Below are 24,313 nucleotides of genomic sequence, written 5' to 3' on the forward strand. Positions count from 1 at the left end.
TAAATTGTCGAAATGCCAAAGGAAACACATCATCATAGGATATTTTTAAAAAAGTCTGGATGGTCCTCTTGGTGCATCTATCTATTATCAAAAATGTTCATTTAACTTTGGAAAAATATTAGGTTCGTTTCTCCAAAAGTAGGCAGAAATTACTTCCCCAACGGGTCTTACAAACCAGTCATATTTAGCGACTTTTTTCTGAAGGTGGCAACTGTGTTGTGTCAACAATGCGAAAGATCCCTCGCCAGGCCAGGCTAAGACTGGCACGGTTTCTTATGGGCTAACCCCGCCCCCTGCCACTTTGTTCTCAGCTCATGGTGGAAATGTTCCTCTCTGAGACTTCTTCAACCCTCTGCACGTGTGTCAACTTGGTTAGGTCCATGATTAGGCCAGCTCTTCCGCGGCACGGACTGTTGCCTCGCGAGGGTATGAAGGAAACAGCTGGCGATGCAGTGAGGAGGTTGGGGCGGTCATCACGTCAGCTTGACCGATTGCAAGATTTGAATCTCCTTGTCTGTAAACTATCAATGTATTCATTTGACTTTACTTGGCGACGTATGAATTTCTTCTGAGGGTAGTGCCATGGCACGGCGGCTCTACCCCTTGAGCCGCCGCTTCTTTAAACTGCAGTCCAGTTCTAATTACCCTTTCTATACATAAAGTGGACTTAAAAAACAGTCTGAACAACAACAAACCCTTCCTTGCCCCGTTACTTACTTTTCATACTTGTTTGCTTGTTTGGAACTCTAGCGATTTCTTTGTTTTGCATTCCATTATGATTTCTTGCCTGTCTATGTCCACTAACCTTCGCTTCACTAGGAGATGTCCCGGGACCATGTGTTCACCTTACCAGATCCATCAGAGTCCAATTTTGTACAGTTGCGTCTGATCTCACTTGCCCATGATCCCATTCTCTTTAACTGTTGGATAAATGCTTGTCCATTTATCAAGTTTTCTCATGTTGATATCAGTGTCACCCAGTATTTAACCCTCCTCATTATATTCTGTGTGGGTTCCCGCATAGCCAAATAGTTAGCGCTCCCACCTTTGGTACGAACAGTCCCGGGTTCAATTCCCGGTAAAACCCCTAAGATCAGCAGATCAGGAAAAAGTAACTCTCCCCTTTACTCATTTACCCCAGCCTGGTACTGTTGTAGTGAAATTGCGATATCTCACGGCGCGGGACCTGCCCTTCTGGCAGTGACCCTCTGTTGCCACATTTACCTACGAAGGCACTCGTGGCCAAACAATCAATTAGACCCACTGCTTGGGCAAGAAGTGACAACATTACATCCCTCCTCCCGGAAGCAGCCAGCAGGAAAACAGGATTTTGTCAAAATAACTGTTTTGCGCTGTGATTGCACACCAGTTCCTAGCTTGACACTACTGCAGGTCGAGGATTTTGCCACCCCTCATAAAATCATTCCCATTTGCAGTTGGACTGTATTCCAGTGTTGCCATGGAAAGGAAAATTTCCCTTTTTCAGGGAACGTTTGACCGAATTTTAAGCCAAAGGGGAAATTCGATGCAAAATACCAAAATTTCAAAGAAATTTGAAGACACAAGATTCAATATTAGAACAGATTAGATTAGGTTCCAGCAGTGGCGTATTCTGAAAATTTGACCTGGTTTAGCACAACAATTCTTATTTATTGTATACGTATATTTTTATATTAATTTGATCTAATCTCCCCGATGGCATAGTGGTAGCAACATCGCCTTGTAATCAAGGGGTCTCGGATTTGATACTCGGTAGAACCACATGGCAGAGTGGTTCGGATCCTACTTTAAACTGTAGGTCCAGTCCAAATTAGTCTTTCTGTGCATAAAATGGACTTAAAAAGCCAATGCAGGCGTGCAAGTAAAAAACAGACAGACGTTCGACAACTGAATTTCTATATACTTGTACATTAATAAAAGTTGTTTTACCGACAGTAAACCAGGTAACATATATCCATAATTTTTGGCTGTTGACGTCTCATTTCCAAGCATATATAGCTACTTATATTTCTCTTTTGCTTGTTACATCCCTTTCTCTGAATATTCGGTTAGTAGTGGCATGAGGATGAATGATGAACTTATGAAATGAATGATGGAACAAACACATTTCTACATTCATGTCTGACCAGGGTTTGAACCTGAGACATCTGACCCGGTAAAAAGGTAAAAAAAAGGTAAAGTGTTCCCCTGTGCATAGCACCACGCCATGAAGGCGTATAGGGGGTGTGGGGGTAACGCCCCACACTTTCTTGATCCGGTCGTGAGTGGGGGTGATGTGATCAGCATCACGCCCCTGACCGCCTTTACCCCCCAGGGTTTCCCCCAGGTACCCATGTTATTCGACCCGGTAGTGGCGAGATTGGTTATAAGCATGTATAGTATTAATACTTATTATTATTTAGATGAAGGAGATAAAACGGGAAATGTTGCCTATTGCAAAGGATTATTGTGTCCTCAGATTATGGCAACACTGTTATACTTTCTTTGCTGGCAGTGACAAAACCCTCATTTGGAGAACCCTCCACCCTTTCAGATCAATGTTTGCAACTTGGTATATTTCTTACTATCATGTCGCATCGGTGCCAACCATGGTGAATGCTGGACTTATGATACTCTCGATACTAAGAGCGCTTGCACATGTACCAATATTTTGTCGGCGAAGACACTGAAGGGGCAAGAAGTTATGGACAAAGTCTGAGAGCGGAGATGCCTCCTGCCTGGTATAAAAATGTTTTATCTTTTGTTCGTTGCATCTTCGACGTAAATACAATCACGATATAAATTAAAGACGTTACTGGGTGCATCTCACAATGCGAAATCATTGAAATAATCACAGCAAGATCTCTGGAAGGCCTTCCAACTTTTTTTTTTTTTTCTCCCCAATTGGTGATAGACAGGTTCCAAGAATGCAATATCTCAATTCCAGCTTTGTTGCTTTTACATACGAGCTTCGTAAGTATGACTGGCTTTGTCCCAAAAGGGTAGGGTGGCAGCTATTTTAACACTACAACATCTTCCTTGACACAGCTGAAATTTATGGCTGGGGGTCTGTGTCTTTTTCATATCTAACGGTCGTCGGACTGCCGATTTGTCGAGTGGATTTTTAACGCATAATTTTCTATCCGGATATCGGATATTCAGATTATTCGAAATTTCTGTTTATCCGAATGTGTGCATTATCCGTACAGTTTTATCGTTTATACATTTTAATGACTCCGCATATTATTTTAATTGTCATCGTATTTATATTGTACGGATTCTCTACAAATCCTTCATCCAATCTGTCCGGGAATTCTACGTGAATTTTTCTCCGTAGACCTAAAAAATTGTAACTTTTATTAATCCAAATGAATTAACAAATTTACAAGTGACCCGAGGCAGGTTTTTCGCAGTTTAGCTTTTATTTATATTGTAGGAAGAAAAAGGAAGGTGCGTGGAAAATAAAACACAATCCGTTTACTTAGGTTATTCTGCAAAGGACACTAACTATCTGACAGGCAGGAGATTATTGCGAGATAAGATATCTTAAAGTTGATTAGGTAATTATTCCGTAAGATTTGTGACTTGTGTTTGTAGATGTATTTCGAGTCTGAATGTGCGAAATGACAAATGTAATTTCCGCACCTTAAATTAAATATTTTAAATATATACATATTTACCATTTCATTGAATTAGAATAGGATTGGAATCGCACAGAACCTTTATATTGTTAGGATAATATATTTGTGTGAGTGGTTTGGTGTGTGGCGACATGTGGTAATACGTAAGATTGAAATAGAGAAAACATGTGCTTGTACCCTTGACTTTATGGAAAGGTCTCCTTGAAAACTGGGAATTATACTTGAATTTTATCATGGTCCTAGAGTGGCCATCCTGTTTAACGGACACTCTGCATATATTTTTAAACGTGTAGCTTCTTTTGCCTAAAACAGATATGTGCAGTATTAGGTTCAGTATAAATATAGGAAGTTTCCTCCCGTAATGCGAAACATAATAGAGATCCAGTTTAGTGTATATCATTCTGTTTGGTGTCCCGATCAGTGCCGGATCTAGAACCTGCAAAACCCCGCAGTGCGGGGGGCCCGGAGACAAGTAAGTCTTCAGGGGGGCCCTCAGCCGTTGACATCATAGAGGGTTCGTATATGCGTATGTAAAAATAAACGTGGTCACTCAGGGGTACAGAAACGAATACAATATATATAGGTAAAGTTAAAGTATCCTGTGCATGGCACCTTGCCATGGAGGCATATTTGGGGTAGGCCTCCACATATTTTCTATGTCGACCATCTTGGATGTGATCAGCGCTGCGGCCTTTTTACCCCCCCCCCCCAATCAGGATACCATTTGATTTCAGGCTGGGTGGGCCCTAGAGCCGCTTTATGCTAGGACAAAGCCGGAAAAATTCCGACCTTTGATCACCCACCCCGTATTTCCCGCGTGACAGTCAGTAGAATCAAGTCAGGCTAGAATTTCACGAGAAATGCAGGAAAAAGTGTGAATGATTGTTACAAGTGTATCATTTTCCAGGTGTGAGAAAACAGTATCATATATACATCACATCATACATTTCTTTTTTTTAAAAATTGAGTTGAATTCATTATGGCGGCCACCAATATGGCGGACTTCCGCATGGAACACATCGATGTGGTTCCCCCTAAGCCTAACCTGTTTCTATCATGTCCAATTATACCCAGCCTAACTCCTTTCGTTTTTATAGGGGGTGTTAAGGAACTTTTGAATCACCTTCAAGATCTCTAGATCTAACTTCGTCAATATGAAGTCAATAATTTCATTTACTTAGAAATTAAACTTTTACTTTTATTCAGGTTTTGGCTTTTATTCTGAAAAAATGTACATTCACCGGCAATAAAAATTGGACACCTACATCCTGAAATACCTGCTTCCTGCAAGGCGTTGTGTGTGTTGCATAACTACCGCGATAAGTGCATTTTTAAGAGTCCGTGTCGCTTGCGCCGAGGGTTCTTATCGGTTCATTTCCGCCGCGACATATGTCAAGACCTTCCTTGGTGGGTTTTCCCACAATCCAGTGTGTCATCACCGCCGCGCGCACGTGTGTTTATGAGCTGCAGCTGTGTTTATCTTTGATTGAAATAGAAGGTGATTGGTAAATGAATGTAAGATGAAAGTATATATGAGGGCTCTACATTGGGAAATTAGTATTTGTGTAAAACTGAGACTTGTAAGAGACGACAAGATGGCTGAGAATATGAAAATATCAATACATCGAAATGGACAAATGTGTTGAGTGTTTTCTTTCGAAGTACAGAAGCTCAGGCGATCTTCGAGGATGCCTTCGAGCATTTGCATACCTACAAGAATTCAAATAACCTTTGTACTGTTCTTGTGCAAGTGTATCGAAATATTGTGTTTATACCGTGCGTCCATTTCGATCTGCAGCCGAGAGATCGGGAGAAACGTGGCGGGCGGCGCTGACGGAGGTGCCGACATTTGCGGCCTGTAATGCCCGCATATTTTTATGGACATATGCAGACATTTATATAAATATTGCAAAACTAGCACTAACCTGTGTTATAAGAGTTGTTCAAAGTGATGTCCACCTACATTCACACATTCCTGGCATCGTTTGATGAAATTTTGATTCACACGCAAAAGTTCTTCTTCCGTAATTCTTCCTAGTTCTGCCCTTATATTGTCTTTTAGTTCGTCGATGCTATGAGGGTTATTTCGGTAGACTCTATTTTTCAAGGTTCCCCACAAATAATAGTCACATACGGTAAGATCTGGCGAACGTGAAGGCCATAAACCTCTTGAAATTATTCTGTCATCAAACACCTCCCTTATAGCGTCCAAAGAATCAGCGACGGTATGGGCTGTTTCCGAATCTTGTTGAAAATACCCATATTGTCTCTCATTATCTGATAACAACTGAAAAAACGGCGCGAGTATTTGTGTGCGGTACCTCTCTGAATTTATTGTGTCTTCAAAAAATATAGGCCCTATTATTCTTTTGGCACTTACAGCACACCACACACCAATTTTTGCATCGTGTAACGGAACTTCGTGTATTATTCGGGGATTTTCAGTGCTCCAGTATATATTGTTCTGTGAACAAACATGACCACGCAAGTGAAACCATGCCTCATCCGAAAAAAAATATTAACTGTGGATCAACAATACCATCTACAATATTCTTCAAAACCCAATTACAGAAATTTACTCTACTTACGTTGTCAGGGGGCCGTAATTCTTGCACTATAGAAACTCTGTACGGTTTTAATTTTAGTAGCTTAGTGGCTGTATGTGCTGATGATTTTGACACGCCCATCTCCTGTGAAACACGGCGTAGAGGTTTGTTTGGAGAACGTTCTAACGCTGCACCAATTTCATCGAGTTTTGCTTCGGTTAGAATCCGTCGTTTTTGCTTAGGTGTTTTAAAATTTAACGATCCAGTTTCTCGTAATTTAAGGACAAGACGTCTAACCGTATCTCTATGTGGAGGTGAAACGCCTGGGAATTTCTGTACAAATTGCCTACACACGTCTCGACACGAGTCTGTTTTCACGTAAGTGTCATACATAAAAATTCTTTGTTCTAACGTGAACCTTGCGGCTGGCATTCCAATCGTTTGACTGACACAACACACATACACACTGCAATAACACAAACAAGTAACGGCAAGTAACCAAGAATAACACTCTTACGCACAGTACGAAATTAACACGCTCTTGGTTTACATCTGCCTGCCACTATATTCACAGCTCTGTAGTCGCGAAGGAACAAAAAACTTGAGCTAGGAGATTTCGGATTGCAAGGAAGCTCACGAACACCATTAGCTTTTAACGGTTCGTCTGCAGCGTAATCTTGATACAGTGTTGCACATTCGAAACCTCCAAACGATCCCCATCGACACAAAACTCTTTCAAGGATATAAACTTAAGCAGGACGTTACTGGTCAAAACTATGATTAAAATGTTTTACAGAGTATTATCTGTGGCTCTTAATATAATTTCTAAAGCGTATTTATTTGTGTATATAAGGGTGGAACTTGGAAGAATTACAGAAGAACTTTTGCGTGTTATAACACAGGTTAGTGCTCGTTTTGCAAGATGTCCACAAAAATAAGCGGGCATTACAGGCCTCAAATGTCGGCATCTCCGTCAGCGCCGCCCGCCACGTTTCTCCCGATCTCTCGGCTGCAGATCGAAATGGACGCACTGTATATACGTAGCTATTACTTATATAATGTTTGCAAAAAATAACACTGTATTTACAATGTTTCTTTGACGATTAACGATAAATGATTAATAGTTAATAGGCTGATGCTGATTTATGTATTTTGTGTTGTGGAATAAAATTGATACAAGTAATCCTGTGTAACGTCTTTTAAAATAATTAAAGAAAAGTCATATTTGACACTGTGGATAGGTTTAACATTTCAGTGTAACACAGCTGTGCAACGTCATAAACATACGTTTGATTTTATGTTTTAAGTCCACTTTATGCACCATGTGCCCATAAACACACGTGCGCGCGGCGGTGATGACACTCTGGATTGTGGGAAAACCAGTCAAGGATGGTCTTGACATATGTCACGGCGGAAATGAACCGATAAGCAGCCTCGGCGCAAACGACACGACACCCATTTTTAATATCAAATCTTCAATGACAACTTCTACCACCGCCGTAGACTTAAGCAATACACACAACGCTTTTCAGGGAAGCGAGTCATTCAGGATGTAGGTGTCCCATTTTATTGTCGGTGAGTGTACATTTTATATGACACGAAATACATGACGACGAGGTTGAGTGATCATTAGATGAAATTGATGAAGAAACATTTACGAAGAACACCCATGCCCCGACCGGAACAAGAACCCGGAAAGATGCGAAAAGTGACGTAAGAAACACAAAGTTCCCACTGTGCCGTGACCTCAGCTCCAACGTGTGAAGTTTCCGTGTCTCAGCGTGCGCGTGTACGAGTGAATGCCTTGAGCATGACATATCCTTCCTGTCGGCATATTCGCGTGCATAGAAGTCAAGGACGCATGCACTTAAATATAGTTCTAAGCATTGCGATTTCTACTCCAAAATAGGCACATTTTTCTACTTTTATAAAAAAAAGCCTTGCGACTTTTACATTTGGAGTCACATGACAAGACACCGGTAAACTCGGAAGAAGAGCTCAGGGAGAGGATCTTAACAGCTGGTCAGCACATCAAGGACACCATCACATCACGAGTTAAGAGACCAAATGTCCGTAAAAACCTGCGTGCCTGCATTCGTAACGGAGGTGCCCACTTTGATCAATACATGTACAGGGTGGGAAATAACCTTTTGCTAGGAGTCTGCAGGAAAAAGTAACAACAATTAAGAAATTATGGTAATACCAAATGTTTACTACGACAATTGTGGTTACAAAAACAAAATTAAAAGTTAGTTCACGACAAAGGACCTTGCTTCAAGGCAAATGCTAAAACCAAGTCCTTCTTCGGCGAAGTGGCATTGACTTCTTCAGCAGTCCTGAATGGCCGGGTGCATCACCGGACCTGAATGCAGCGGAGCACTTTGGGGCTATTCTGAAGGACGCAGTTGAGTCCTTGATGATAGTGGAACGCGGACCGGACCGCTATTCCCGGCCAACACTCCTTGCACATCTGGAACAAGTTCTCCGTGACATGGAATGGAATACGGACTTTTTGCGAATCTTCTGAGCTCCTACCCTGATCGTCTTCGTGCTGTGAGAGAAGCAAACGGCGGACATACTAACTTTTAATTTTGTTTTTGTAACCACAATTGTCTAAGTAAACATTTGGTATTACCATAATTTCTTAATTGTTGTTACTTTTTACTGTGTACCTCTAGCAAAAGGTTATTTCCCACCCTGTAATGTTCTTTAATTGTATTGTTCATTGATTCCATTCACATGAAGATGAATGAAGTATTATTTCTTGTACACAAATGTAAATGTTAGCAACATTTGTACCTTGTTGGATAGCAGATGTCACAAGGAAGTAATTTAAGTAATTTGTACGCCTCGTGTTATTAATACCTTGCCAAGTAAACTAAGAGTGCATTTTTTTATCATCACTTGTAAGTTTAGACCCACCCGTTACTTACATGTGATTGTTATTTGGGAAAAAAACTTTTTTCAACGAACCACTTATTTGTTAGCTATCAGAAAACGCTGAAATAAGTTCCATACAATGAGCAGTTTTTTCTCAATTCATCTTTTTATGTGGAAAATTGTCATTTTTTAAAAAAAAAACAATTGAAATTCGATTATCTCGAAAAATACTAATTTTCGGACAGGGTATCATATGGTCAAATTTATTGCAAATTGTCTCTACTTTAACCCCTTTCAGGGAATACATCTAATTACCAGTCACCCTGTATATTTCAGAGATATGCATTTTAAAGTCAGCTGCTTGATATATTAATCTTTTTCTCCGAAAATGACAACATAAAAAGGGGGGCCCATATTTAGACCTTTTCCTCTACACAATACACATATGGACAACATAACACAACGGATTAGGAGGGTTTTTTTTTTTTTTTTTTCAGCCCAGGAAGAGAAGTTGACATTAGAATACCTTTAGACGTCACCCACTAATGTCAAACGTAACGCACCACAAAGTCAAGGGTCCAAAGTTCGAATCCTGGGTGATTTACAGTTGCGTCATTGTGTTTAGCGTATTGTATTACTTCACCATTTATTCTGGTGTGCAAGGAGCGACCTTACGTGAGACACGTGAGTTAACCTCTTTTTCACAAAGTACACCCTACAACTGCTCACTTTCAGGCGAACGAGGCTTTGGCGTCTGGACTTACAGCCAGTATCTTGCTGCTAGTTCATCTCTGTGCTGTCACCTTACAGCCTCGACTTAATCTCGTGTTGAATGTGTTTTACTTTGTTTAATAAGGAGTTAAGGCCAGGAGGAACAGTTTCAGTGGAAAGACCCTAAAATGCTCCTTGCCCGCGGCGAGCTGGAGGATGAGAGATCTGTGCGCTGGGTGGTTTTAGGAGAGGAAGAAAACTTAGCATTACGCTTATGGGAGTATTATTTTATATGTTCTAGTGGGAATGCCAAACTTCCGATGGCGTAGTAAAACACATGAGCAGAAAGAGGACATGTTGAAGATTTTATTTGTCGTCGGAAAAGTCGAAAACTCCTATTTGGTTTGCCATAACTTGAAGGTGAAGTTGCTACAGTTTTTTTTTCCTCCGTAACGATTGTATTGAATTCTGAAAATACTTATCGTAATTATCAAACATCATGATTAGCTTAAAAATCAACATGAGAAACTTCTTCCACTTGCAACGTGGGGAGAAATTCATACTCTCTTGTATAATCCGGGTTATTTTTAGTAGCGGTGCCCATTCCGACGGTATGCACACCTGGTACGAAACTGTCACTCTTCGCCTTAATCTACAAAATAAGTGCCAGGGCTCCCGGGTTCGAATCCCGGTCTGGGCATCACTCATCCTCATCTTGGCGCTTAACCAAACGTGGCAGAAAAGCTAAGTGAATCAATCAATCATTATTTGCATAGTCGTCTGTTGGGAGTGCATATTTTTTGTCATATTCTATGTTTTAAATATATCCTTTTAATGTGTTATTGTGATTAGTCCTTGGCACATAATTATCTAATCCACTTACAACCAGTTGTAAAAGGATTACTCGAGTGCTCGGCATTCAGTGTTCGTAAGCATGAAGGAATTAACAGTTAGTCAAACTAGTTTTTCCCCAAGTTGACCCGGCGTTCCTTTTCAATTCGCTAACAGGATAAATTTGTATGTGGGAAGATGCAGCGTCCTTCCCCGCCCTTCCTGCTGCCAACGTGACCGGACTCGTCTCGAAGGAGCCGGCCAGTGTTTGAATTGAGCTCCGGAGTACTCGTTCGACCAGCTTAATCTCCCCCTGTGTTCAATGGGCTCATTTCGGATGCACTGCACTCGCGCGTGACGTAAGCGCAGGGAGACATTTTGTGTTTTTTGTTGGGTTTTGAATGTGGAGTAGAGAACGGTATTTCTATGCAGTGTTGCCAGCAATATTAAATTTATCGGGATTGTTTCGAACGTATTGTCGTGACAGGCTATGTAAACAAATAGCGTTTTCTCATTTCAAAATGTATTTCTTGGATGTTTGTTTATATTATATTATTATTGGGATGCAAGGGGTGACTTTTGTGAAGACGCCAACCTCACTTCCACGTGCAGACTAACGAGGTCCTGGCGTCTGGATTTTCGATTAGCCAAACATGTCAGACAAGCGAGAAAAAAAATAAAACAAATCAATGTTGTTAATATTTTATTGGTGTTGGAAATGATTTAGCTATCCACTGTGATCTGGCAGATTGATACTATCTACTATGTATTTGTTTTATGACCGATTGATTTGGCTATTTTACGCAGCTTTTCTGCCACTTTTGGCTAATCACGACGATGAGGATGCATGGACGTCAGGAAGGGAGTGCAAGGGGGCCGTGTCCCTCCTAGAAAATGAAACTGTACCAAAAATTAACAAATTTCACACACAGTCACAGTAGTATATGTTAATTTTTTGTCTCGTTCGCTCCCCCTGGAAAAAAAAATATACCTTGCTTGTTCCTTCCTGCAAGGAATGATGAGATGAAATGGGGAAAGGGAGAAACACACATGGTCAGAACACAACACACGCCCCACAGAGGATCGTACTGTACTGTCTGTGAGTCCAGACGCCAGCGCCTCGTTAGTCTGCAAAATGCAATCCAGGGTGCACTGCATGGAGTGGTTGACATGTGGGTGTCTTTTCGGACAGTCACCCTTACACCTATGGCTTTCGAGACTAAAAGTCCACCGCTGTTGCTTTAAAGTAGTCCCCAAATGTCACTATGCTGGGCCAAGCCTGAAATTTGGGGCTCAGAAAGCCGAAGCTTACCATTCCTTTCGGCATTTCAGCCAAACATATTATATTTTTATGCCCCTACAACTGCAAGCAGAAAATATAATTGTAGTAGAAAGTGGATTACCAGATTAGAAAAAAATATATATAACTGAATAGTTTACGTCGCCGAAGGGTGGACGACATTCAATAAAACGCTGCTTTTCACCACTTCGCCCCATCTTACAAATTCTACCAACAACCGGAAAAAAAATCGACGAACTGAGAGAAGATATTGGCTTTCTCGACCAATTGGATTGTTTTAAAGGAAAGATTTTCTACCGTGCTTTAAATATTCTAGTAAATCGAGTAAACAATAGATTTCAGGGTATGAAACAAATTAAAGAAAACTTCACCTTTTTAGTTTTTAATCCGTACCGCCCTAACGGAACGCACCGAAAGGCAGTTAGTGGAACCCGCTACTAATTTAAGAAGAAACATGTCGAACATCAGCGAAGTTGCATAATTCCTTTTGAGAGAAAACTAAATTCTGGCTAGTTGCATTCCTGACGCATGCGCGGCTTATATGCTGTATTTGACCCTAGCTATGACGTCATCAGCTACGATTGATAGAAAATTGCTTGAGAAGCACAATAACATGATAGATTGAGGGAACTGGGCGAAAGCGATCGGGTTCGAAAACTGGACAAGAATTTAATTCCTTCAAAACACGCGGTAATGGGCATTTAACAATATCGTAATTTTTGTAGCAACGGTGTATTTTCATATGTATATTTTTTTTTATAGTTTGTCTGTTGTCTTAACCTTTCGTATCAGTTTTCACAGTAATTCAAATTACATGTATGTATGTATTTTCATATTTTTAAATGTAGGCGTGAATTAATATTTTAGAAAGAAATATTTTTTTAACGAGGGGGGCGCACAACTGAAAGTTACGGGGGGGGGGCGCAGAACGTGTTAGTTACGCTACTGTGTTACATACACGCACATGTTTTGAAATATTATAATCATCATTTATTTTTAACAGTAACCTCTGGGTGAAATTTAAGAAAATAACATATAAGGTTTCCCCCTTATTGTGGTTGCTAATTCTGTCGCCTTGTATTCAAGGGGTCTTAGGTCCGATTTCCGGTTAAATGTATCTGGCACAGTCATTGGGATCCCCTTTTATACTAAAGTTTCCTTATTTAATTTTTTTCTAGATATTTATTCATAGAGAACTGCTTCCTCACGTCTCTTCATGAATCCAAATAACATTGCCAAGGCGTGAACTTTTTCGATATCATCCTGGCAACACTGTTTGTAGGTGGCTGACCGGGTAAGACGAACGGTACCTGTATTTGTAGTAACGAGGAGTTGTATTCATAGACCCTGGTCACAGTTGCTACTCTGTTTCTTATGAACTGAGTGAATTGCTACACATCTAGTAGTACTACCAGTGAACTTGTTTCGAGTATCAGGAAACTCCCAGATGGCATCTAATACGAATCACCAATATACACCCGTGTGTACACTCACTCAAGGTGTGCAGGCAATGAAGATTGGTGCGGGGGGCCAGAGGAAGATCTTAATTTACACACTCACAAATATATTAATTATATTATATATATATATATATATATATATATATATATATATATATATATATATATATATAACTATATGTAACTATATATAAAGAGAAGGAATGAGAGGGAGAGATTGATTGATTGAATGAATTGCTTTATTTTACTTCGCTTCTTGTGCCACTTTTGGCTAATTTGCGAAGATCAGGATGAGTGATGATATGATGAAATTGATGAATGGACACTCACAAACATCCATGCCCAGGCCAGAATTCGAACCCGGGACCCCTTGCGTCGTAGCGCGATGTGCTAACCACTCTGCCACGGGGGACGGCGAGAATGAGAGAAAGAATGAGGGAGACAATAAGAGAATGGCAGTGGGCTGGACGTCCGGAAGGGGGGACTGGAAAATGATTGTCCACCTAAAAATTATATATTTCACATATAGTTTCATTTCAGTCACAGCTATTTGAATTACTTATTATAAATCTGAGGAAGAAACACGATAGTTTCAGACCGAAATAGTGTTTTTTGAAGGGCCATCACTATTATGGGGAAAAATGTGCCTACTTTACCCCCCTGGAAAACAATTATGTTGTTTGCCCCTCCCTGGAAAAAATCCTGCGAACGTCCATGGGAATGAGAGAGCAAGAGAATGGGAGAGAAAATTATGCCTGCCATCGTTCAAAGTGGTTATCACATCGCGCTAGGATACCAGGTGCCGCTGGCTCGAATTCCGGCCTGGCATGGGTGTTCTTTGTGAGTGTCCCTTCATCAGTTTCATCATATCAACACTCATTCTCATTCTCATCTTCGCGATTAGCCACAGGTGGTAGAAATGCGAAGTCAAATCAGTCAATCAATTAAATATAAAATCAACACTGGTATGTTTAATATAATGTATATTCAGCTAATATATATTTCCATGCAAATTGTTAGAAAGGAAATTTTATTTGGGATAATTTAGAATTGAGTATTAATAATAAATAAATAGTAACAATTAAATTATAGCTATGGTATTAAAATTATACCGTACTTAGGCTACAAGAAGTTGAACTCCATCTATTATTCCTGAATATATACAGCCATACATGTACGAAGCTTTTCTCTTCGTGTGTTTAACAGGGTGCAGTCCACGAGCGCACAACATCCAATGCTGCGTTGCCACATCTATGATTGTGTAATGGCTGGCCTGTGTAGAGGATCATTTAATTGCATAAAAAGTCAAATATCAAGAAGTATTACACATGTTTATTATAACAAAACTTTCATGAATACAATGAATTACTTTGTTAGGTTAGGAACCATCCGTAAATCGTTGCATCGGGGTATTCTGTAATCAACCTGAACGAAAGAATTTAACAGTTGACACAAAGTGGCAACATCGCCATGGATTTTGTGCGCTCGTGGTATACATTTTTAACCACAAGCGCATGCAGCCGTTTGTTTGTGCGCTCCCGGCTTACGGCCGTTTAACAAACCCCCACGTGCTAGCAAAGTGTCGCCATCTCGTCAGCCAATGACCGTTCGCTACATTTGATCGACTCACCTGCATGCACCAGCCTTGGGCCGCATTTTGCCAAATCCTCGATTTGTCACTTCGCTAGAGCTTGCGGCTTAGGTTGGAAGACTTTTTACACTATCTTACTCTCTCTTGTCACGGTCGGGTTGGGCCTCGGAATGTTCAATCGACCTCAGAGCTTGATCTGCCTCACTTTTGCGCCCTCGCATCTGGGTTTAGTGCTCGGCAAACAGATTGCGAGGCTTGCAAACGCCCCTCCTGCCCACGGGAGCGTTGAATTCAAATTGATACTTTGCATTTCTTGGGAGGCACGCATTACGCAACAAGTTTCGTTCTCCGTGTGTTAATAAGCAAATAAAGTGCCAAGTACATTATGTTAGGCGTTTATCTTGTTGAGAGTTCTTGTTGCGCGAGTTATGCATTTGGGCTAATTGCTAATTTTTTCATGTAACGTGATTATGATTAATTAGGGGAAACTCGGCTCTGCGAAAAGTTCTCGTTCCGTGTGAAAATTGTGATGCTGGAACTCGTTTGCACAGCGTGCCTTGAGCAACGTGCGGAAAGGGAGTAGAATTACTTTCATGTTTGTAAAAGTGTTCTTGAGCTGAGCGTTCCGGAGTCCCACAACGTAGGCCATGTGGCCGTATCGGGGAAGAGGGTAGGGGCTCTCTTGTTTTTGTGTAACCAATCGTTTTTGTTTTTCCACGTGTACCACGGTTGTTGTTTTTTTTTTTTTTTTTTTAGCGTAAGAAGAGGAGAAAGTTTCGACCCTCCTTCCGGAAATTAATATTGGTAACTTTATTAGAGCCGCAGTTGACTGTCGGTTCTGCTTATGTCTTCCACGTGGTAGACCCTGGTTCGATTCCCGGAGTGACTGATCGCCTTATCGCTACTAAAGCGGCTCTGGGTTTGGTTTGATTGATTCGTTATTTTGAACGGCTTTTCTGTCACTTTTGACTACTCGCCACGATGATGATGAGTGATGATAATGGCGTAGAAACAGTTACAAACACCATTCATATCCAGACCGGGATTCGAACCCAGGACCCGTAGCGCATTGTGTTAACCACTCCGCCACGGAGGTTGGCAAAACGGCTCTGGGTTTAACCCAGCAACCCTGGGGAATAAGGCGGCTGGATCGTTGTACCGATCACATCACCTCCAGAAACGTTACTTTGAATGTGAACCTCCCCAATGGCGTAGTGATAACGTCATCACCTTGTAATGAAGGAGGTCCAGGTTCGATACCAGATGTAGGTACTTCAAACTGTAGATCCAGATTCTCGCTTTCGCCTCTGAATAGATAGCGTAAACAAACTTTCACAGCATATAGACGTTATTAAGACGAACAACATTTGTTAATAAAGCTTTTTTTCCTGTGTGGCACCTCGTTTGTACCCTACGAACCCCTTTAAATTTTATTTTATCCTGAACATATCAAACCTGGCATCACAGGTTTACAATTGCCATTAGGTTGACTTTTTAATAAACTAAATATACCCACTGGTCACATGTATAAAGTATATTTGAGGTAGGCTGTTGTTCAAAGTATCACACCAACCTCTAGAACGAGAGTCACGAACAGCAAGTCTCGTGTCTCGTTTCGGCACCATCTCCAAGCCCGAGCGATTTTCTTGACTTCCCTGTTTCGAGATGCTTGTGCTGGCGTTCCCCCTGCTGCAGCACCGCCATATCATAACTTGGCGCATTAATTCTTGGAATGGTATTATTGATTGTAGCAGCGCGTTACAGTCACGATCAGAGTGAACCAAGGTCTCCAGAGATCGTAAGCGAAGATTTGCCTCAAATCTCTGTAAGTTCCAGTTTTAATTAACACCACCCATTTACACTTTTTTATATGCATAATTTCACATGTAATAGTTGAAATTCACAGCATCTAATTACCGTGGGATGAGGTTTCGGCAATTAGAAATTTGTTCCAAAAAGCGTCAAGGCTGCCGTTACGAAACGAGGTCCCGTGCGAACTACTATATCCGCGAGGCTCTTATATTTTGGAAAGTGGAAATGTGGACAACTTCCATTCCTCGTAAAAAATCTACACTTAAACAACGTATTATTAATATTGCGTAATTTGCACATTGTGTGCTCTATAACAAAAATACACATACAAATGGCTGACCAGTGTTCGAACCTGCGACCTCTGCCTTAGTGGCGCGTGGCTCTAACCACCACGCTAGTAACTTCATTTCTGTATGTGTTTAAAATTTTACGTGTCGCGATCTTCTTGGCCAAGTGGTGAGCGTGCTATGACAGGTTCGACATACCGACCTGGGTATGTGTGTTCTTTGTGTCTTTTCATCAATTCCATCATATCACTCATTCCCATCGTCGCGATTAGCCAAGAGTTGCAGAAAAGCGACGTAAAGTAAACTAAATCAATCAATTTTATATCTCTTTCCTTCCACTTTTAACTAATTGCGACGAAGGGGATGACTGGTAATAAAATGACTGAAAAGAATACTCACAATAAGACACACTGACTGGAACCCGGGACCTCCGGTAGCGAGGTCGAAAATTACCGCCGAACGCCCTCGACGACCGAAGAGCAACTTGTCACAAGTGTGACATACACTAGCGCAGACTAATTCGGGTTCTTTCCTGAAAACTGCGAATTCCAAAAGTTTGAAAGGGTGGCCAGAGAGAGGTAAACTAGTGTCCAGCTGATGGGAAATTTGCTAGACTAGACTCTAGACGGAATATTTGTACACCATTATTGTGGCCCGTAATATTCTAGTGTTGAAAAGGCCGGCCCCGTGGCGGAGTGGTTAGCACATCGCGCTACAACGCCAGGGGTCCCGGGTTCGAATCCTGGCCTGGGCATGGATTTTTGTGAGTGTCCATTCATCATATCATCACTCATCCCCATCTTCGCAAATTAGCCAAAAGTGGCACAAAAGCGAAGTAAAATAAAGCAAATCAATCATTCAATCTAGTGTTGAAATTGTACAGAGACCTGCCGGAATGCAAGTGCCCAGTGTTGACAATCTTTGAAGATATAAAGTATGCCTCGTCGGAGCGTTTGAGACTTCCTGTTTCGTTGCTTCTCAACAGTAACAGAAAACCAGTGACATAGGTACGTAGTTTGCCTGAAGCTTATATGAGATAAGAAAAGAGCTCTTTGTCCTTACACAGTCGCGTCATGTTTGGAATATCTTCACTTGATATAATGTCCATCCAGTGTGTGAAAGGTAGTGTCGACAGCGATATCAGGGTTGCCAGTCGAAGCGTGAGTTCTTGGCATTTTCGAACGGATTATGTATTGTTATTCACTAACAGCACTGATGCCCACAATTCACTAGAAACTGAAGAGAACGTCGTTCCTTTGTTTTCACTAAACGGTAATTAACACTTCATGAAATAAGCATAGTTAAGACGACAGTCGTCTTAGAAGACTAGTGAAGTAAACACCTTAGTTGTGACGATACTTGTTCTTCTAGTGCAAAACGTTCTTGAAAAGGTAAATGCTCTTTCTACCTTTATCACAGTGGAACTCCGAAAAGAAGTCTCTAGCATACACGGTCAATGATTCATAGGTGCCGGGATCGAATTCAGGCATGGGTATTCTTTGTGAGTGTCCCTTCATCAATTTCGTATCATCAACCATCCTCATTGCGATTAACTTAAAGTAGCAGAAAAGCAAAGTAAAATGAACGAAATCTGACTGTTACAAGCTTGGTATGATTTCATGGAACTGGTAGTAACTTTTTGTGGTAGCTTGTGGCAACAGTGTGCGGTATGGAAACTTACCCTGGAAGATGAGAAATCACAAGTTTGTTTTGATTCTATGGTTTCGCCGTGCAAGGTCATTTGCATCGGTAGCGTGTGAGACTGATGGAAGCGGATGAATCTTCCATCCCCACAGCCTCTGGAAGAGCTGAGTCACCCGTTTCCCTTCCCGGCCCAGTTACGCTTGTGCCACGCTCTGCGCGTTACCCCTGCCGCGTATGCAACCATCTCAGCCGCTGGGAGCTGTTGAACTCAATTCCCCAAGTGGTCAGACCAGTCGTCGACCGACAGCGAAGCAGAGTACGTGCCGCGAGATCTTTGATGCGTTCACAATCGGGGATGCGCCGGAACCATCATCAAGCGGACGGCTATCATTGATCCTTTGGTGGTCGCCATTGTGGTGGTGGTGGCGGCCCTGATTGCGTATTGTGCGTTACTTGCCGTCAACAGGATGCCGGCGTTGGAGTACATCCAGTTCGGGAAGAGGAGCAGCCAGAAACCGGAGGCTCCCAAGAGAAGAACGTCGCTGAGTTTCTTGTGGAAGACCCGGCGAGTCCCCAGGGAAGGGGGCGGGAAGATCCAGGATGCTTACCACCGCCCGCCACCACCACCCCCTCCACCCCCGAGCGAGTATCGCCCCTTGCCCAGGCCCCCAGAAGGTCCTCCCGTGGACGTCGCTCCGCCGTTGCCTCCAAAGACCAGAAGCCACCTGCCGCGGTTGACCAAGAGGAACCGAAACGGTCGGTCGGCGAAGATGGCACCACCGGAACCAAAGGCGCGTGCACCAGTGGATTCCCTGATCGATTTCTACGAGCACGGCACCAAGAAGGTACCAGAGGCCACCAGCAACGGAAAGGTCCATCCCGAAGACGTGGAGCAGGTCAGGGAGATGCCGTGTGTCTTGGTGGACGTGGACTGGCTTCGCAACCCCTGTTCTTTCGAGGATGGGGCGTTCCCGGGGGCGCCTTCCCCGGAATCCCGGGGGAGAGACTGCGAGAGAGTGGATCTCGACGACAGGTGCGGTCGCCGCCAGGAGGACGTTACCATCGAATCGGACGCTGGAGGTATTGGCGTCGTTTGCGCCAACACAGGACGTCGGATTTCAAAGCAGCGATACCGCACGGAGTTAGAAGTAAGTTGCAACAGTACTTTTCGTCATTCGTCGTTATTAATAGACAAAACAAGATATCCTCCATTTGTGTTTTCATTTCCCATTTTGAATAATGGGGGGAAAGGAAGTGACGACGTCGACGGAGGATATCTTGATTCCCTACATAATCCACTCATCTTAGAGAATTAAGCAAGCCTGATCATGGTTATTATTTGTGAGCATCATTGCGTAATTCCCTAAGGTTTTTATTTGATTTTTGTTATTTAACGTCGATTTCTTCCACTTGTGGCTAATCGCGACGTTGAGGATCAGTGATGTGATGAAATTCATCAAGGGGCACTCGAAAAACCACTCATGCCCACCGGTGTTGTACGCGTTGTTCTAACCTCTTCGTCAAGGAGGTTAGCTAATTAATTCCCCAAGATGAGTGCTTTATATAGCGGAGTGTGTATTCGGAAGGTTGTAGGTTCAAATCTGGAGGTTGCTCATCCAGACTGACATGTTCCATTTTTTTTTTAAGTCTAGATATTTCTCTCTTTCGAAGTGATATTTCCTCAAGGCATTCAAATCCCAACTTCTGTTCCAAGTTGTACGTTCTGGAATCTGCATTCTTGCAGGGTAACAAGACTCTGGCGCCTTGACCCAAATTATCGTAATAATTCTTCCGTAGCTTTGTGTCATGTCTTTTCCACCTGTTCGTTAAGCGTTCTATCTTACCCGGAGCTTTTAGCAACAGCGTAGGGATTTTAGTTTTAATTTGTTCCCCTGATCCCACCCCACCCCGCCCCTTCCCGTGACGAAAACAGGTCTTTTGAGGAATAAATCCTGTCAAGTGTATTTTCGTGGGGCGATGATTGAGCGTATCGTGTCGTGTGCTGGCTTTCGTGACTGGAGTTCGCCACTGTTCAAGTAGATTACCGATGCTGGGTCAACACCGGAGTCGAATCCGGGACTGCGAATCAAAGGCTAGAGTTCTACCCATTAGGTTCGTCCATAATTGACGTGTATCAAGTCTGTTTTTTACAAGTGTCCACGTATTAGGAGAAGGGTGCAAACAGTCTCTGAGTTGACGCAGTTTTAATAATAAATTTATCAACACGAATGCTGGTAAGGGTTGTGTAATTAAGGCCGCGGACGTTCCTTCACGTTTTCCTTCTTCTTTTCTTTTATAACGTCCTTTTATAATGATTGGCCTAAGCTACTTTAATTTAATCGGCCTCCATGACGCAGTGGTTAGCGCGCGCTACGACGCCAGGGGTCCCGGGTTCGAATCCCGGCTTGGGCATGGGTGTTCTTCGTGAGTGTCCCTTCATCAATTACATCACATCATCACTCATTCTCATCTTCTCGATTAGCCAAAAGAGGCAGAAATGCGAAGTAAAAGAAACCAAATCAATCAATCATAACCGCATGAATGAGTAAACCAGGGCCGCCTCTGTTATATTAGCAAATCCTGTTTTACATTTTAAATTTTGACAAGAGAAAGGCCACTGAACTAAAAGCCTGGAAGTAAAAGTATCGACATCTGAAACCAAGAAGAAATCATTTCCCCTATCAGAATCAATAATCCGTCTTTCCTTTGACAGCATCAGATTTGCAATCTCCGCTTTCACAGATGTTACGTGTAGGAGGCGGATTTTTTTTGCTCTATTTGCCTAATTGTTCTGAGCATAAGAAAATGTTAACAGGGTGTGTTTTTGTTGCTCTGATATAGGTGGCTCTTTTTGTTACACTTATTACACTTTGTGCCTATAAATATATTTTCGTTCACCACATTTTCAAAATGGAAGGTTTGGAGGGAAGGCTATATGTTGCTCCTTCATGATCCTCCTTTCGTATACAAAGCCTCTGTGCTGTGTAGCACTGGTCTGAATCCACTGCAAATGTAAGGAGTTTCTTTCAAATCAAGGTGTACTGATAACGTCGATGCCTTGTGATCAAGGGATTCCGGATTCGACATCCGGTGAAGGCACATGGTGGTTCGGATCCGGCTTTAAATTGTAGATACAGTCCAAATCAGCTTATCTATGAATACAGTGGATTTAAAGACACAACTATAAAAAACAAGATGCTTGATTTCTCAGTTTTCAAGATAAATATGGATTGGATTTTTTCTTCAGTTTTTTTTTCCTATTCTTCTACCATGCTTGTTTTAGTTCGGTATGCCATTTGATCAGGCGCATCTCTAATTTGTGACCATGGGCGTCGCCAGGAATTTTTGTAGGGGCTGTAAAATTTGCTATTATCTTTCTATGGAGATTTCTACTTTGTACATCAGATGAGTGGATATCCGGAATACCATTTATTTATTTATTTCGTCTTCTTTTACATGGCGAAGTTAAGGCTGTGGAGCCTTTTCTTCCACTTGACCATGTTTACAAAAAAAATGAATATGAAATAATTAAAATATTGAATAAAAGGAAGAAAAAATTATATAAAAATTACAGAGAAATAAAAAATACAAAGAAAAATTACATATAAGAATGGTAATCTAACCTATACGGGCACACACACTCACAATCACATACATATTTTTGCCCTTACACACGTACAAGCATATACATAACACTACACTTACTTAAGCACAGTCCAATATTACACATACTTAAAACACAGTCCAAAACGGTATACTTTGACGATAATTCATCTTAACTATTACGCTAAATCATTTTTGTGCCTTATGTCCTTCTATCATTCTCTGCACCCGCCATATTATTAGGGAAATCAAACATTTAATTTTCATTGTATAATAACGAGATGACATGTGAAATGCATAGTTCTTCTGTTTAGTTATTAATATTGGACACATGGTGTTGAAGAAAAATATTTGGAAGGGTAGAATTTTATTAATTTTTTGGAATTTTTAAAATGGGTCCGTTTATTTCTAAAATATTATTTTTTAATCCGAGCCAGTACTTTTTGTCCTTTGTTTATTCTGTTGAAATAGTCATGTACTGAAGTTTATTTTTTATAATTCTCTAAATGTTAGTGACAATGGTTCTACGTTAGCATTTAGTGTTAATTGGATATTATCCATTGTCTAGTGCTTTTAATTATACTTATTCTAACACTACGGTTCGAGAGAGCACTTCTTCTGTCGTCTTCTGATAAACAAATTTCTTTTCTCTGTGTTTGGGATCGAACCCACGACAGACCTGTGATTTTATTGTAAATATTTGTGTAGTATTAAATAACAAAATTGGAAACTGAGCACAATCAAAGCAGCAGCTTTCATAGCAATGTCCGAAAACCCTATACGTCATCCCAGTGTAGAATTCAAACAAATAGGTGTTCTCTTCTCAGAAAATAGAAATAGTAGCATAAATGGAGGAAAAATTAGTAGATTAGCGCAGCAGATTTGTAGTAAAATAACAGGTTTGTTGTAGGTTCGATCCCCACTATCAGCAAAAAATAAGTTTTATTCGCCAAAAACGCGAGAAGAGGTGTTCTCTCAAAACGTAGTGTTAGGATAAGTGTAGTTACTCTCAAGGAATACCCATGCCCATTAAATAGAAACCGGACCACTGCCGTCGTAGTGATTTGTGCTAACCACTCCGCCACGGAGGACGGCTGCTTAACTTTTCAGTATTTTTTCTTATTTCAAATCAATGATCCAAATTTTTTAGGGAGGAGGTTGACCATCCATGGTGTTTACCAGTCCGGAAAAGTCAGAGAAATTTACTCCTTTTCTGGAAAAAGTATATGGTTTTGTAGCAGTACAGTAAAAAGCTGATTTTGAAAAAGGAATAAGTACAATAATTTTTTAAAATTTGTTCTGGGCAAACTACATTTCACTTTAATGTGCTGAGTATTACTGGTAGTCAGAGCAGAAATTTTATATTAAATTCTGTGGGGAAAGGGTTCATGTTTTGAATCTTTCTCTATCATGTAGAAATCAACTACAATAACTGGTTATTCATACATACCACTTTCTTCTTGCAATTTATTGGGAGTGTTTGGTAGATGGTTATCTATAGTCATATATGACAAAATTGTATTATAATTATGCGTTATTTGCACTATAATTGTTATGAATTTTCAGAAAAAAAAATCCTTGTTAATATTGGTAAATACATTTCAAGTATTACATAAACTCACCCCTGATACTTACTGGCTCCCTCCCCTTGTCCAACAGTGTTAAGTTTCTCTTCACATTATTACCTTTTCATGTGAAGTTAAAATACAAAAATGAGTATGAGTGCTTAGCTAAAATACAGTCAACTTCTAAACCTGTTCATGTACCCTAACTGAACTAATGATTTGGTCGGAAAAATTTTCGTTATTGGGCTGGAAAACCTGGAAAGATCAGAGAATTTTGTTTTTACGAAAGTGTAGACACCCTGCCGTCCTATCCATTCCTTCTCTTGCGACGCACATGTTCGTGACCCAGAAGGACGGATGCGACCTTTCGACAATAAGGCTGTCAGAACACAAGCTTTAGAGGCATCTTTCCTCGCAGTGCATGTTGTAAAATTGCATCTCTTTGTAGGGCGACTGCACATTG

At 41.2% G+C, this 24,313-nt stretch overlaps 1 protein-coding gene across 4 annotated transcripts in view; it reads left to right on the forward strand.

The window, feature by feature from the left end:
• Positions 1 to 24,313, forward strand: part of Mhcl (Myosin heavy chain-like) — a 303,279-nt gene that overhangs the window by 159,800 nt on the left and 119,166 nt on the right. Inside the window, exon 1 of one of the 4 annotated variants that reach the window (XM_083128456.1) lies at positions 18,989 to 19,830. The exons of the other annotated variants lie outside the window; for them this stretch is intronic. Within the exon in view, the coding sequence (XP_082984582.1) occupies positions 19,150 to 19,830 (681 nt within the window). The 5' untranslated portion in view covers positions 18,989 to 19,149. Of the gene's footprint in view, positions 1 to 18,988; positions 19,831 to 24,313 lie in introns of those variants that run through there. 4 annotated transcript variants of the gene reach the window in all.

Source organism: Lepisma saccharinum, chromosome 9, assembly GCF_977018435.1.
Source record: "Lepisma saccharinum chromosome 9, izLepSacc3.1, whole genome shotgun sequence".
NCBI lineage: Eukaryota > Metazoa > Arthropoda > Insecta > Zygentoma > Lepismatidae > Lepisma > Lepisma saccharinum.